Source organism: Haliotis rufescens, unplaced genomic scaffold, assembly GCF_023055435.1.
Source record: "Haliotis rufescens isolate VD_foot unplaced genomic scaffold, xgHalRufe1.0.p SCAF_20, whole genome shotgun sequence".
Taxonomy (NCBI): domain Eukaryota; kingdom Metazoa; phylum Mollusca; class Gastropoda; order Lepetellida; family Haliotidae; genus Haliotis; species Haliotis rufescens.
The window spans coordinates 17910600-17927248 of record NW_025963891.1 but is presented as its reverse complement, the minus strand read 5'-3'; the positions used below and the strand labels follow the sequence as shown (position 1 = coordinate 17927248).

The window sequence follows — 16649 nt, the reverse complement described above, 5'->3', positions numbered from 1 at the left end:
CATGGTCACCTTTTACGGCAAGCATGGGTTGCTGAAGACCTATTCTAACCCGGATCTTCACAGGTCGACTTGATTGATTGAGTGCTATTGTACCCCAAAGGCGTGGATCGTTGCTCACAATATTGATCCCTGGGTTGTCTGATCCAGATTCGATTATCTACTGGACGCCGCCATACACCTGGCATATTGCTGAGTGCGGCGTTAAACAACAAACAAACAAACAAACATGGTAAATACATGAAGCCTGAAGGAATGCATTAACTCCCTAATCCGTGCTTTCTGTGTCTGTAAACATTGCATTATGCCTACCTCGTGTAACCCGACACTCACGCCCCCCTGGACGCCGCATTTGACAAAATATAGATAAAAGAATAACAGTTTTAAAAGAAATTATGAAATACCCATTTCTATTAATTCTGAAGCCGAAGGTCTGCTGCTAAATGCATGTATGTTTTGGGCTGACGTGAAAACGGGATGCGCGGAGGCCAACTTGGAACTTCGTAAAGACAGAGAACGGTTGGCAGGGCCAACAATGGTCTGAGGCGCGGTAGCTGGATCAGGATCCGATGGTCATGCTAATGATCCTTGGCCTGTCAGCAGCGTGATCGCGGGGTGACCTGTCACTTTCTGCTGCCCTCCCTCTTTAAGTGCTGTTCGACAAGGCGTTAAAATCGCTTCCAACTTTCTAGTCACCTTAGGTCAACCAAAGCCTTTCTTTCTCTTTCCTCCGGTAACATTCTCGGGCGGTTTCCTGGGTTTAGTGCACGAAATGGGCAGGTAACTCTAACTACATTTCATGTCATCTTCTCGAGGCAAGGGAGTTAACTGACTGTAAAACTCCACTTTCCACCCTTGCCGAAATAGGTTGGAATTACGGAGTTACTTCCGGTTTGTAAACAACAAGAAATTCAACACGCAGATTCTCGATCGACTGCAGGATTAGTAAAGCATGTGTACCGTCAAATGGACGTCTTCAGATATTTTCCAAATCTTTTCATGTTTTTTAATCAAGGTGCTCAAATGATTTGATGGACTTCACCAGGTAGGACCCATTTTATTACAACATAGATCTTGATTATCGATCAGATCGTCTTCACTGGGCGCCGCCATCTTGTTTGAAACAGATGCAAGTGTCATGAGAGGTGGAATCTGATTGGTCAATAGTAGGGACATGGAAGGGACATAACTTGTAATAGCCACTGGTGTCCAGCCTAGTTCGGCAAGGATAGACACTGGACTTTTACAATCAGTTAACTCCCTTGCTCCGGGAAGATGGCTTCATGTATGATATAGTAACCTGTATTTCTGTTTTGTTTGTTTGTTGAATAACGCTTCACTCAGCAATATGCCAGCTGTATGACTACGGCCTGTAAATAATCGAGTCTGGACCACTGATTGATACTGAAAGCATCGTTCCACGACCTTGGGTTACTATGGCAGGCAACGACCAGCCAAGACACGGAGTTTGATGCAATGCTCTTGGAATTGTCTTCTGATGCAAAACAGAAACCAGACAAAAAGAATGACAAACACTTGAAAACTAATCTTGCACCTTTTATTAATATTAATTACTATATGGACAATACATTAATGTGTTTCGTCCACTAAATGCGACAAGGAAGATTCTGCGTTACCAACAAGATACACATACAATAGCAATTAAAAGGGATGAATCCACTATTGTTTGGTCTCGTAATAAATTTTATTTCTTCCAACTGTTCAAACGTATATATTCGGTAATGGGTATTAATGGTTATATAATCATTTTAGTGTGAAGCAAAATACCGTATTTCCTTTATATATACATTTAGAATCGGCCCATATTTTAGATGCAAGGGCCTCGTTCCACAAAGCTGTCTATCGCTACGAATGGCGTAAGTCTATGTTAAACTATGGGAGTTGCGATTGTCTTTGCGCTAAATTTGCTTTGCTAAGATTTCTTTGTAGAACGCAACACAGGTACTTGGTCCATTTACAAGGGACGAGCATGGAAGGCTTAGTTTAGTGAACTGCGTGGTATTCAAATGACGTTTGTTATTGTGTGTTTGTTGTTTAACACCACACACAGCAGTATTCCATCTATATGATGGCGGCCTGTAAATAATCGAGTCTGGACCAGAAAATACAGTGATGGACACCATGAGCACCGATCTACGCAATTGGTATGTAATTGGTAAGCATCAAACAAGTCAGCGAACCTGACCACCCGAACCGATAATAAATTCTCCCCGAAATTTCTTGCAAGACACATTTCTGTTTCATTTTGTTAGGAAAAATGGAAATTGTCTTCTACAAAAAATACATTGTTGCAAAGTGTTGTTTACGAAAAAAATATATGGGCGCATGGTTTTAATAGAAAAAAAAATATCAGGTTTTGCAGCTGAACCTGAAAAAATATCTGGTCTCAATACCAAATTCAAGGCCCCCCTCCAGAATATCAAATGGTGTTTACAACACACTTAGAAATATTCATCGACTAGTTCATCCGACCTCGCCAAAGCGCCCTCTATCCACGCTTGGCTGTCATGGAATGCGAACACGGACCCCACTGTGTACACGTGGTCCTTGCTGGAGGGACGCGTCATCGTCTTTCTGACGTCATCCCAGTCGTATCCAGGCAACCACATATTGTAGCCTCCTCCGAATGGGTAGTCGTCCCACACTGACAATGCCCCTGATATGGGGTCAGGAATTTGCCGGGTCTCAAGTCCAAAGATCTCCGCCAGGTGGCGCTTAATGTGAGCAACCATCTTGGTTGTGACAGCATAGGGTGTTTTAATTGTCCCGCGGATGGGCTTGCCAAGTTTTGATAGCTGTTTCCAATAAGAGATATCATTGTCTTTATACGCAACAAGAAGCACGGCTCTTCCAGTATCTGGTGACACTCCCCCTTTCAATACAAAGGAAAGAGGCAAATCCGTAGTGACTTTTGAAAAAGTCACGTTGAGCTCATCCCACCATGGGCTACGGAAGCCAAGGTATATTTTTGCAATTGGCGTATCAGTGACGGACGAAATGTAGCGTTTGAAAAGTCGATGTTTCTTGAAACCATGCCAGTTAATTCCTGCAAGCGCCATTCTTGGAAGAGCCAAGATCACTTTCTTTGCGCATGTCTTTACAAATGACTTTCTTCCCTATAAATCAGAAAAAGGTTTATATGACATATGCAAACATTTCGAGATAAATTTACTTAATAGATGTATTAGAGATAATTTTTGTACATGTACTAGAAATTAACCATTATATTACCAACACAATTTCTTCAATTTCTTCATTTTATGTAGCCAAAGGTTCATAGATCGGGTAATTTTTCCGTTAAAGGCAGCCTGTCTTCGTTCGATTAGCATATGAATCGTTTTACCATAGAGGTATGACTTACGAATTTGTCCCGGGTATAGCCATCTTTCTTAGTTACCGTTTCCTTAAACGTCAGCTGATACTTCCGTGACGGTAGAGTCTGTATCTTAGTCAAACGGCGATTAAGATGTAACCGGTTGCTGAAGACAAGGGTATTATGAGTTACTTATGTATAGGTAAAAAAACAAAAGTGAAAATTTAAACAATGACCATCGTGAATGAGGTAATTCCCATTCTGATACACTCCATATACACGTGGTCATTCCTAGAACACCCGACCCTCCCCGTTGACAGTTGACATACTTTACATACACGTGGTCATTCCTAGAACACCCGACTCTTCCCGTTGACAGTTGACATACTTCACATACACGTGGTCATTCCTAGAACACCCGACCCTCCCCGTTGACAGTTGACATACTTCACATACACGTGGTCATTCCTAGAACACCCGACTCTTCCCGTTGACAGTTGACACACTCCACATACACGTGGCAATTCTTAGAACACCCGAGCCTCAACGTTGACATGCTTCACATACACGTGGCCATTCCTAGAACACCCGACCTCACCGTTGACAGCTGACATACTCAATATACACTTGACCATTCCTAGAACACCCGACCCTCCCCGTTGACAGTTGAAATACTTGACACACACGTGGCCATCCCTTCAACACCCGACTCTCCCCGTTGAAGTTGACATGCTTCACATACACGTGGTCATTCCTAGAACACCCGACTCTCCCCGTTGACAGTTGACATACTCCAAATACACGTGGTCATTCCTAGAACACCCAACCCTCCCCGCTGACAGTTGACATACTCAATATACACTTGACCATTCCAAGGACACCCGACCCTCCCCGTTGAAGTTGACATACTTCACATACACTCAACGGGGAGGGTTTGGGTGTTCTAGGAATGGCCACGTGTATTTGGAGTATGTCAGCTGTCAACGGTGAGGTCGGGGATGAGTGAGTGAGTATGGTTTTACGCCGCTTTTAGCAATATTCCAGCAATATCACGGCGGGGGACACCAGAAATGGGCTTCACACATTGTACCCATGTCGGGAATCGAACCCGGGTGTTCGGCGTGACGAGCGAACGCTTTAACCACTAGGCTACCCGACCGCCCCTGACCGCCCTAAGACCGCTCTAAGAGTGAGTGAGTCAGTCAGTGAGGTTTAACGCCGCGTTTAGCAATATTCCAGTACTATCAGGGCGGGGGAACGAGAAATGGGCTTCACTCATTGGTGAATTGAACCCGGGCCTTCGGCGTGATGAGCGAACGCTTTAACCACTAGGCTACCGCCCCGCCCCACAATGTAAGTGAAGGATGCGTGAGTTCCTGAGCCAGCCTAAAACGATTCGGCTGCATCTCTTCACCAACTCTATTCGGAAAGAAGCTCTATCTTAGCACAAGAAAAGTGCCACAGAATGCAAATATACCCTTTATAGAACGCACTTTGGGTGAGGATGACAGGCGCCCAGAAACGACAGTATGTGTAACATATCTACAACATTATACAAATGAAGAGCTTAGCGCCATAAGGGTCAATGTCATGTGGAGTCCGTTTTGAAAAAAGTAATGAAAACCATAACCATATGCCTGCAAATGAACAGTAATGCAACTCAGTTTATAGCTCCATCAGAATGGGTCTCCTACTTTAAAAATATTTTGAATATAACTGATTATGATGTTGATCATGATAATCTTGCTTCCGCTGAGAGTTTTGTTTATGAACACGAGGAATCTAACTGTTTTGTCTGTAATGATGAAGAATTAAATGATATTTTGAATTGTGAAATCACTGAACCAGAAATTTTACATGCTATTAATCATTTGAAAGATGGTAAGGCGGCTGGTCCCGATGGAGTTCTACCAGAAATGATAAAGTGTTGCAAGGGTAATCTTCTTCCTTATCTAGTTATATTATATAACGCTATTTTGCATAGTGGTAATTTTCCTGAGGATTGGGCTCGAGGTTTACTTACTCCCCTTCATAAGAAAGGCAGCAAATTTGATGTTAACAATTATAGGGGTATTACACTTAGTGATGTATTGGGTAAAATATTTACTTTTATTCTTAATAAACGGCTTACTATGTTTTGTGACATTTACGATAAGATACCAGAGTCTCAGGCAGGTTTTAGGGCTGGATACAGCACCGTTGATAATATATTTGTGTTGCAAAGTCTAATACAGAAATACTTATCTAAAGCTAATGGCAGATTTTACTGTTTATTTGTTGATTTTAGAAAAGCCTTTGATTGTGTAAATAGAAAATTGTTGTGGTATGTCATGTTAAATAAGGGTATACATGGAAAGTTATTTTATGTCATTAAAGATATGTATTTAAAAGTGGCATCGGCTGTAAAGTTATCAAATAGCACAGCAACTTGCTACTTTGAAACGCTAAGTGGTGTACGCCAAGGCTGCACCCTTAGCCCTATATTGTTCTCTTTGCTTATTGTTGAATTAGAATCAATGTTGCACTCCTCCGGCGAGAGGGGAATATTTGTGAGTCAAGAATCTCTAGACATTTTGTTGTTACTATATGCCGATGATTTGTGCATAATTGATGATACTGTAGTTGGTCTCCAACGAAAACTTAATATCCTTAAATCTTTCTGTACTAAATGGGGTTTAGAAGTTAACCATAGTAAGACTGAAATTTTAGTTTTCAGAAATGGTGGAAAACTTAGGAGTACTGAGAAATGGAGGTTTGGAGATGTTAATGTTAAAGTATCTACCTATTATAATTATCTAGGTTTGTTATTTTCAAATCGGCTGTGTTGGACGACTGGTATCAACTCTCTTGTTCAGAAGGCAAATAAGGCTCTGTTCGTCGTTAAGAAATTACAGCATTGTTTGAAGAACATACCCGTACATATACTTTTTAAAATATTTGACATTCAAATTAAGCCTGTATTATTATACACTTCAGAAATATGGGGCTATTCAAAAATTGCAGCTATTGAAAAATTTCAGATTAAATTCTGTAAATTTACTATTGGAATTGGAAGTCATGTTACAAATGTTGCTGCCCTTGGCGAATGTGGTAGATATGGCTTATTTATTGATTATCACAAGAGATGTATTAAATATTGGTTGAAATTGTTATCTTTACCCAGTTATAGATACCCTAAGCAATGTTATTTAATGCTGAAATCTTTAGATGAAGTTAATCGCACTACATGGGTAACTTGTGTCAAAAGACTATTATTCAGTTATGGATTTGGCCACGTGTGGATTTCGCAGGAAGTTGGTAATGAGAACCTCTTTATTAATGCATTTATTCAAAGGTTAAAAGACTGTAACCAACAGGACTGGTATTGTAAAGTTTGTGAAATACGTAAATTATCAATGTATAAGGAATATAAGTCATTGCTAACAGTTGAAAAGTATCTCTGTGAAATCACAAGCCGTCATTATAGACGTATGTTTTGTTTGTTAAGAATTGGCGAGTTGCCATTGATGGTAAATTTAGGTAGAAGATGCGGTATAGAGTACTGTAATAGGCAGTGCAGATATTGTAATTTACAGGAAATTGAAGATGAGTTTCATTTTATGCTTGTCTGCCCATGTTACAGATATTTAAGAAATAAGTATTTACCTATTTATTACTCTTCCAATCCTACCTTATTTAAATATAATACTCTATTATCTTGTAACCGCACTAGTATTGTAACTAATTGTGTTAAGTATATACTGGAAGCACTTGCAATCCGAAATACTGTCACTTAATACCCTCTGTCATCTGCCTCATACTGTATTTTTCAATGAGTATTTGTACGTGGGCCTATGGCCTTTATACTGAAATAAAGAATTGAAAATGAACATTTTTTATTCACCGATAAATTCCTCAACTTTAACGCATTCCGACAGCAGACATATAAATGTTGCTATAAAAAAAAACATTCCAAAAAGTAAATAAACTTAGTTTTTAATTTGTGTAAGGGCGGAAATAGTCTAAAAGGGCCAATGTCTGTATTTTGGCCCTTTTTACCCTCAAGCATTTGCATGGGATTTAACATGTGAAATTACTAATGAAAGTATAAACAGATACTATTGAAAATCTTTTAAATGATTTAAACTAATGCCAACTTTATTGAAATAGTTGAAACAGAATAATAATGTTTCCAAACTTTCAAAATCTCTTGAACCATCCATGGAAATGATAGCTAAAAGGACTCAAATCTAGCAAAGTGACTTTGGCCCTTTCGGAACTTGACTCTGGCCCTTTTACAGAATGTTAAGTAGCTATATTTCAAAAACTTATCAATGTGATAGAAACAATATTTTTTCCTACAAGTAGACAAGAACTCATAGATGTTATTTATGCAATAATATGCAAAAAAGGGCCAAAGTGCATTTTGGCCTCTTTTGGCTCTAAGCTCTTCAAATACGGCTTTATTTATGCATTCGAAACTCAGACATGCAGAAACCATAATATTATGTGGCTGAATGCTTCCCTCACGCGTACCGAGAATTTTGAAGACACAATGCTGAATTGGCTGATTTGATTTTACCTGATTTGAAAGGTGTTCAGATCTTCAGGCAGAGATGTATCGTATCGGAGTTAAAGATTTTATTCTGATGAGACTGTCAGCATTGCCACGTGCATGTCCTCGCACAACTTCCTGACAACCCACTAACAGAATCACGTGACACGCTTACCTTTGTCCCTCCAGGGCCGCTTTCAACAATGACTTAGGGAGATGGTCCATCCCATTCTTCAGGGTTTTGTAAGGGGAGTTGTTGGACCAGCCTTTTGGACCAGACAAGGGGATGTGCACTGCGGCGCTTGTTGATCCAAAGAAACTTTGAAAACCCTCGGTATCCCGGATGTAACTGTAGGCCTCTTCACTCGCAACACTACGAAACATGCCCTCGTAACTGCAAAGGTAGAGTTAATAGTAAGCTCAACATGTTTAACGTTTTGCATGCATAGGTACAAAATAGTACTTACAAAACAAAATGAAAAGCCCCCGTTTCTAAATGAAATGGCCCACTCTTTTATTAAAGACGGGTGAGAAGGTGTCGTATGACTTGTTTTATGTTTTTATTTGACGGGATGCATTGTTATGATCACGAAACCAAAGGCCAAAACTAAGCGTTTGTCTATCTCCAATTGCAAACTCGGCGTCAGACAAAAATCCGCCCCTGTTTTACGGAACTCTTTATATACGTACTCGGTGTTACGTCCACCATCATGGTGGGTGTTACGTCCGTCATCATATATGTACTTGGTGTTACGTCCGTCATCATATATGTACTTGGTGTTACGTCCGTCATCATATATGTACTGGGTGTTACGTCCGTCATCATATATGTACTCGGTGTTACGTCCACCATCATATATGTACTGGGTGTTACGTCCGTCATCGTATATGTACTTGGTGTTACGTCCGTCATCATATATGTACTGGGTGTAACGTCCGTCATCATATATGTACTGGGTGTAACGTCCGTCATCATATATGTACTGGGTGTTACGTCCGTCATCATATATGTACTGGGTGTTACGTCCGTCATCATATATGTACTGGGTGTTACGTCCGTCATCGTATATGTACTTGGTGTTACGTCCGTCATCGTATATGTACTGGGTGTTACGTCCGTCATCATATATGTACTGGGTGTTACGTCCGTCATCATATATGTACTTGGTGTTACGTCCGTCATCATATATGTACTCGGTGCTACGTCCGTCATCATATATGTACTGGGTGTTACGTCCACCATCATATATGTACTGGGTGTTACGTCCACCATCATATATGTACTCGGTGTTACGTCCATCACCATAAACGTACTCGGTGTTACGTCCGTCATCATATATGTACTGGGTGTTGCGTGCATTATCATATACGTACTGAGTGTTTCGTTCATCATCATATACGTACTCGGTGTTACGTCCGTCATCATATATGTACTGGGTGTTACGTCCATCATCATATACGTACTGGGTGTTACGTTCATCATCATATACGTACTCTGTGCTACTTCCATCAGCATATACGTACTCTGTGTTACGTCCATCATCATATACGTATTCGGTGTTACGTCTATCATCATATATGTACTCTGTGTTACGTCCATCATCATATACGTACTCTGTGTTACGTCCATCATCATATACGTATTCGGTGTTACGTCTATCATCATATACGTACTCTGTGTTACGTCCATCATCATATATGTACTCTGTGTTACGTCCGTCATCCTATACGTCGATGTACTTTGTGTTACGTCCACCATATACGTACTCGGTGTTACGTTCATCATCACAACGTCCTCGGGGATACTTTCATCGTCATATGCGTTATCTGTGTTACGTCAATCATCATATACGTACTATGTGTTGCGTCCATCAACTTATACGTACTCTGTGATACGTCCATTATCTCATACGTATTCGGCGTTACGTCCGTCATCATATACGTACTCTGTGTTGCGTCCATCATCATATACCGGTGGCATGGATGGTCACGTGATATCGTGCCCGGATGAGGTGGGTCGTTTGCCAATGGTTCAATCAACGGTTTATTTGGTCCAGGTGTGATATATCTGGACTGTTGCTGACTGCGGCTTTTCACAACATTCACACACTAACTTACCTCTGATCATGGAGCAGCAGGCCATCACGTGTAGATATCTGGAGCAGATCTTTCCCTATCCGGAACTCACGGGGACCCCGATCTGTGTAGTTGGTGTTCTCGGAAAAAACCTTCCTAGAAAATCACTGCAACCTTTTAATTCTTTTTGTACACTCGTCATTACATTTTGCTGTTAAAATAATACACATACCTTACAAAATACATGTGCAGCCAAGAAAGCAGCATACATCCCTGCTTACTGACAAGATAAATACCCAGCTACCCTGACCGTTATGTTCAAACATCAGTCCGATGTTTCTGGCAGAGTGTCGTATAACGTCACATGGGTACACAGCGTTATGGGGAAACGCTGTTCCATTGGGCAAACGCGGAGTTATTCGCCGCGCACCTGGTGACCCATTCGCCTAAGGCAAAGAGTTAAGCTACATCGACCTTGCCGGGGGTGAAGTGAGGTGAGGTGAGGTGAGGTGAAATGGGGTTTAACATCCCCTCCAAGATTATAGCACTTATATAGCGACGTGTGTGTGCGTGTGTGCGTGCGTGCGTGCGTGCGTGTGTGCGTGCGTGCGTGCGTGTGCGTGCGTGCGTGCGTGTGCGTTTGTTTACGTGTGTGTGTTCGTGTGTGTGTGTGTGTGTGTGTGTGTGTGTGTGTGTGTGTGTGTGTGTGTGTGTGTGTGTGTGTGTGTGTGTGTGTGTGTTTAACATGAATACCCCACTCAGGCATAATACATTGACTCCGAGACGACCAGTTCTGATTTTGATAAATTAAATGATATTTCATACATTTTGTACAATCATACCCTTCACTATAAAAGAAACGACACTAGGAATGCAATTGCAAAATGTATGCACTCCACTCCCATCTATCTGCCGTATTTCATTAACAAAAATCAAAGTAATCGGATATTATGAATACGGTCCTGGTATGATAATAACACTAAATACATAGGTGTAGTGCGCCATTGCCCATCCGTTAAAACATGCTCAAAGCGCTACCACCATTATAACCACGATCGATGAACCAGTGTGCACTCGATTTTCTTTCCAAGCTACCTGGGGAGTTTTCAACCCAAGCTGACTGCGGCGTTAAACAACAAACAAACAAAAGCTAAACAATGTATGTGTGTTAGTTTGCAACCGCTCTTCCAAATCCGCGCCATACTTCACACTTGTTTGAAGTGCAGGATGTTTTACGCGATATTCATAGAGTGTTTTATCGGTCATAGAATCTATGCCTTGGTTACGTCACAAACATAAACACTGAATGATTTCAATGCGTCTTCAACCCAAAATCACCCACATGCTCACGTTTACAGAATATAATAATACACATTAAATTTACATAACAACGCACCATCTTAGAGCATCGGGGCTCTTCCCTTTCTCTTCGCCTTTCAGGTTGTAGGGCAACTTGCCGGTCGTGAAATCTGCTTCCCTGAGTTGTCTCCCCCTTACGTAATACAGCGTTTCCTTGCTGGCGTTCTTGGGCTGAAAGTCTACCATATCCAGACCGAGAGCCTTGATTACCTTGTACAGACGTGGGTGCCAGTCAGGGACGAACCTCATGCCACCGAGTTCGATGTTCACGTCGGGGATGTGGGGTAACTTGGCGGTGTGTAGACGTCCTCCAATTCTGTCGGAGAATTCGTACACGTCGACGGTGAGGTTGCGACTACGTAGAAGCCAGGCCGTGTAGGCGCCTGCCACGCCCGCGCCGATGATGGCGATATCCGTGCAGTTATCTGATGAAGTTTAAATAATCAGTTTATGCACTTTCAAGAATTGTGAAGGGTAATATATACAACGTCGTTCAAAATAAAGGGTTACTAAAAAGTTTTTTTCAAGGCTAAAAGTCGATATATGTCTGAAAAAATGCTGAAGCGACGTTAACTTTTAACTCGACGACAAATACGCTCATGGGATACAAGAGAAGATCAGACTCGCAGCACCCCCCAGGGCCCACGAAGATCCCCTAAAATGGGGATATCGTGCTAACGCAGGCTGTCATGGCTGATAGTGTCATCGTAAGCCCAAGGCGTGGGCTGCCCTCTGTACCCGCAGAGCAGCGTAGATCGTTGCTCATGCCATCAGCCACTTGTTCACCTGACATTATTTACAGGTTGCTGGAATATATTTGTAACAATGCTCACTGCGACGAAAAGCATTCGAACTTACACGTTCGAATCTGTTTGTTCGCACTGATCCGAAAACACCTCTGACGTAGGCATAGAACATGTTTCACTGTCACTCACTCGCTCACTCACTCACTCACTCACTCACTCACTCAAAGGTTAGTGTCATTTGTCAGGATACAGACTATGGACTCTCTACTCAGCCAGTGTATATGATAAATGCTTGTTCATTCATTTTAATTAAATTCATTTTCTTCATAAATAATTCACTTCATGAATAAAAATCAAATGCACTTTTAAAACGATTATTACTAATAACGGAAATATCAGCTTACCATTTTCTACCGTTGTGCCGGGGGTGCGCCTGAACTTGTCCAGGCACAGATATTTACAACACCCTTCCACCTGGGCCACGTGTTTGCAGTTTTTGGGGGGAGGGGAACATGGGAGTTGTCTGCACATGCTGGGGAATCCCTTCTCGCATTTGCACGCCTTGCACGGCTCTTCTTTATGCGGTATGTATTCCTCCGCGTTATGAAACAGTGCTCCCTTGTAATCGGAGCATTTCAAAATGGCTGCCGTGTTTATCGTTACAAGGGCGCTTGCAAATATCACAACTAAGGCGGCACCGGTCATATTGTACCTGAAAATAAGAACTAAATTCCATGTACACAGTCAAGCACTCGTGTAAAAAAAATATTGTTTTTATTACAAAATCCCATTTATCTTTAAACTACATCCGCTGCTACTCACGCTGAACACAGATTAGTGTCTGATTCTCGCTGTAACGATAACTGGCTTCATACGAAAGTCGAGATAATTACAAGCATTCGCATGTACACTGACATGTCACCCAACGCTTTTAGGCTTGACGACATACTGCAATGGACGTTGACTTCAAAATATGACGTACATATCCTAAAAATACAATAATACTCAGTAATACTCATAATATTTCAGTTCAATGGACAAATTGTACTTCATAGCTTAAACATGTTCGACCATGCTATTGTTCTCGTAAAAAGGTTAATTCAAAGCAGGTGCATGCAGGTCAGGCGAACTTGCATTTTGAGGGGTCGTGAACATTGTTTCTTACGTCGACTTTTCATTCCTTTGCATTTACCCATAAAAAAACATTTATATACAATAATTACATGGACATTTAAACCGTTATAAAACCCATATCAATGTTTTGTCCTTCAAAATACCGAAAAGTGTGATCAGAAAGGATTTGAAGGAGTGTTAAACGTTCACTCACCTGTTGAGTCGGTGTGAAAATGACGGGTTACCGCTGGACTAAATTTCCGTGCATGTGTTGACAAGTGGAAAACATCAAGGGGCTGTCTCAAAACATTTGTCGTCACTTTTGAAGGCGTGAACTCGTCCATGCGATTACTGCCCATATCGCATACCCAGGCAGTATACTTTCACCTAGTTTTCACTTCCTACATTAAACTTTTATTGTATCATGTATTCTGTGTATATTTTTACATTTGAACTTGTGTATCAAATTTATGTATTATATATACCGAATTTCAGTATCGTATATATAATGTTACTGATTCATTATAAATCAATTCTCAACAATATATACTTTCCAATTCTAAGAAATTGTTGAGATGCCCCCTAAAACTTTCCAATTTCAAATAGTTTTCATAATATCAGTAACAGTATCTTCTAAAGGTCAGGAAAGGTCACTGGCCCCATTCACGTATTATGCAAGTCTCCTTTATTCACAAACTTGAAAAACCGGATTGTAGCTTTAGCAACGGCAATGTGCAAGTCAAACTGTTTACACATCATTCAAGTATTTACCACAAAGCAAACATGATACAGTCGAGCCTTTGAACCGGGTTCATTATCATAATAGGGTATTCGACCAGAGCCAGCAAGTGAGTGAGTGAGGGGGTTAAAATTTAACGTCGCATCGGCGTTATTTCAGCCATATAGCGATGAGACCAAGTTGATTTATTCACAATTGCGTCATTTATGCAAGGTTATATTTAAAAAAAAAATATGAAATATATTTGAGCATAACGATATCATGTATACAGTTTTAAAACACGGGCTATAGGCCACCAGTAACCATAGCTAGGCCACCTTGCTGGGGATCTTGGGGACTTACAGTACCTCGGCTTCCTGCATGATACCCCAGCAGGATTTACGTCATCACTTTAGCTACTGGTGGTGGTGCACAATGTAAACGAGAGGAAGGGGTTTTACCCTAAACCCTGCGTTGTAAGCTAAATGGGTGTTTTAGGATTTAGATCAGTTTCAGAGGACAAAGGGTTACGTGTAGTTTTTTTAAATGTAGTTTGAAGTCTGATTTCATTAGAGATTGTTTTTTTCGTATTTTGTAATAAAACAAAGCAGGGGCATATTTGGGTAGGAAGGAGTTCTGTGGACCACAGGAAATAGTTCGAGTCTTCCGTAGTTCGAGAGAAGCGGAGTGACGATGTTAATGTTTGTTTGTTTGTTGTTTTACGCCGCACTCAGCAATATTCCAGCTGTAAATAATCGAGCCTGGACCAGACAATCCAGTAATTGATATCATGAGCATCGACCCACACAATTCGGATTCGGCGATGTTAGGGAGTGAGTAAGTATGATCTTACGCCGCAATTGCAATATTCCAACAATATCACGGCTGTACACCAGAAATGGCTTCACAAATTGTACCCATTTGTAGAATCGAACCGGGTCTTTGTCATTACGAGCGAAGGCTTTAACTACTTGGCTACCCCACCGTCCAGTGACGAGATTAGACGTAGTGTTATTATAGGTGTATCGTCTTAAACGATATTCCGATCATTATTATCGAGTTAGGGGATATTTATTAAAACTACTGTAAAAATGTCGCTATGTTGTATGTACCAACTGACATTTCATGTGTATAGCAACTACAACACATCAACTGATATTCTCGTGACGACACATATAGTCTAAGACGTTCTCCCGCGCTAGGGCGGCATTCAAAGCAACGATGAATATTCATGTACAACCGTTAAATTAAAAGTTTCACGCTGTAAATCTGTTTTTTAAAACTCCAACGTCACGCTAGCTCGCAGTTGGAGCCCAGTTGCACAGAATTAACATCGCTTGTGTTGCACCCTTTCAGCTGCTGCGGGCGATGCAGTACGACCTCAGGAAAGATAAAGTGGAAACTCTGTTTACGTTATTAAAGTCAACAACTAAAAACATGACGCGTTCATTTTGCTGACGTCGAAGATGCTTTTTCTCCAACAGTGCTGCACCACAAAATATTAAATATGTTCACGAAATTAGGATCCGGGATAGGTTTCACAAAGCTATCTTAGCGTTACGGTGGTCCGTGTCCGGGTGTAGGGTTATCACTGTCGCATCACTAAGGGGTGTGAAGCGTGTGCAATGTAGAGGGAGTCGCAACTATCCAAGCCACTTGTGTAACCTTCAGTATTAAACACAGTATATACTGTATATGTATATTTATGATAACACAACACATACATTACTTCGCCTGGGCTGACAATGTTAGTCATGTTGTACATACTATTTGTATATTGTCTTACCTTATCCTTAGCTTTCCATTCACTTCCTGTTTTATCCATATTCCTGAATCTCACTCTCCTCTTATATTCCCAGAAAATGAAAACTCCAATATATATACAATCCATTCTTGTATTGCCATGCTATGTACACACTGATTCCTCGCTCAGCATATGGTCACAGCGTCCTAACATTCCCCGATCGTTAACCCAGAAGAAAAGTACGATTGTTCCCAGACTGAAACTGACATATGGGTAATGATATATCTCAGTATCGCGTTGCGATCGGGGTGTTCAACTGTGTTGTAAAGTCTTCTAACAGGTTGTGTCAATTGTTTATCTGCAAATCTTCCATCACAAAGTTTCTTTTGAACGAGCTGGACATAATGCATTATATTTTATCACTAGAAGTTAAAGCTTGTAACACTCGATTGTGCCTTTGTGTTCTGCAGGCTTATCTCGGCAATGTAAATGTAATTCTCGTACTCCTATTGTTAATACAGCTTGCAGGGGACGTTGAACTTAATCCTGGCCCACTGACCGGTGATGTAACTAATCTTGACCACTCATTGTCGATCTTCCATTTAAACACCAGGAGTGTCCGTAATAAGCAAAGGTATCTTGCAGAATATTTGTCTGAATATGATGTAGTTTGTTTCACTGAAACACATCTGGATGAATATGTAGGTAATGAAACTTTACAGTGGCAATCATTTCATAATCCATTACGGAAAGATAGAAATGCTTTTGGGGGAGGGGTTATGATATACATCACTAAGTGTTTAACATACAAGAGAATGCACGAACTAGAAAATATTACTGATGAAAGTATATGGATAAAAATATTTCTTCCTCAAGGGCCTTTATTACTCTGTGCTGTTTACAGACCAGAACACAATTCTATACAGTTTTGGAGTCGGTTAGATACTTCTATCGAAGTTGCATTGGACATATCTAGTAAAATGGTGATTGTCGGTGATTTAAATGAAAATTTATTATCTAACAGGAAA

The 16649-nt window shown here is 40.9% G+C and overlaps 1 protein-coding gene across 3 annotated transcripts; it reads right to left on the bottom strand.

Annotated features, from left to right (window-relative positions):
• Nucleotides 1-1541: 1541 nt before the first annotated feature.
• Nucleotides 1542-16295, bottom strand: LOC124132876 (L-amino-acid oxidase-like). Of its 3 annotated transcripts, none has more exons than XM_046497032.2 (7): nt 15664-16295; nt 12451-12758; nt 11338-11725; nt 9984-10097; nt 8041-8259; nt 3380-3497; nt 1542-3134 (listed from the first exon to the last, which is right to left on the bottom strand). In XM_046497032.2, exons 2-7 carry the CDS (start codon nt 12749-12751, stop codon nt 2460-2462), a joined length of 1815 nt encoding a protein of 604 aa, XP_046352988.1. In that variant the 5' UTR covers nt 12752-12758; nt 15664-16295; the 3' UTR covers nt 1542-2459. The 3 variants fall into 3 exon arrangements, with proteins under 3 accessions (XP_046352988.1, XP_046352980.1, XP_046352996.1); XM_046497024.2 differs by lacking the exon at nt 15664-16295 and adding an exon at nt 13374-13471; XM_046497040.2 differs by lacking the exon at nt 15664-16295 and adding an exon at nt 12869-12987.
• Between the last annotated feature and the right edge of the window lie 354 nt (nt 16296-16649).

Excerpts from the sequence above, each read along its gene's own strand:
- LOC124132876 (XM_046497032.2), bottom strand. The coding sequence starts at position 12,751 with ATGACCGGTGCCGCCTTAGTTGTGATATTTGCAAGCGCCCTTGTAACG. Across the intron at positions 8,260-9,983 it reads CTGCTGCTCCATGATCAGAG|TTACGAGGGCATGTTTCGTA; the intron begins GTAAGTTAGTGT and ends CTACCTTTGCAG. Across the intron at positions 3,135-3,379 it reads GCTATACCCGGGACAAATTC|GGAAGAAAGTCATTTGTAAA; the intron begins GTAAGTCATACC and ends TCTGATTTATAG.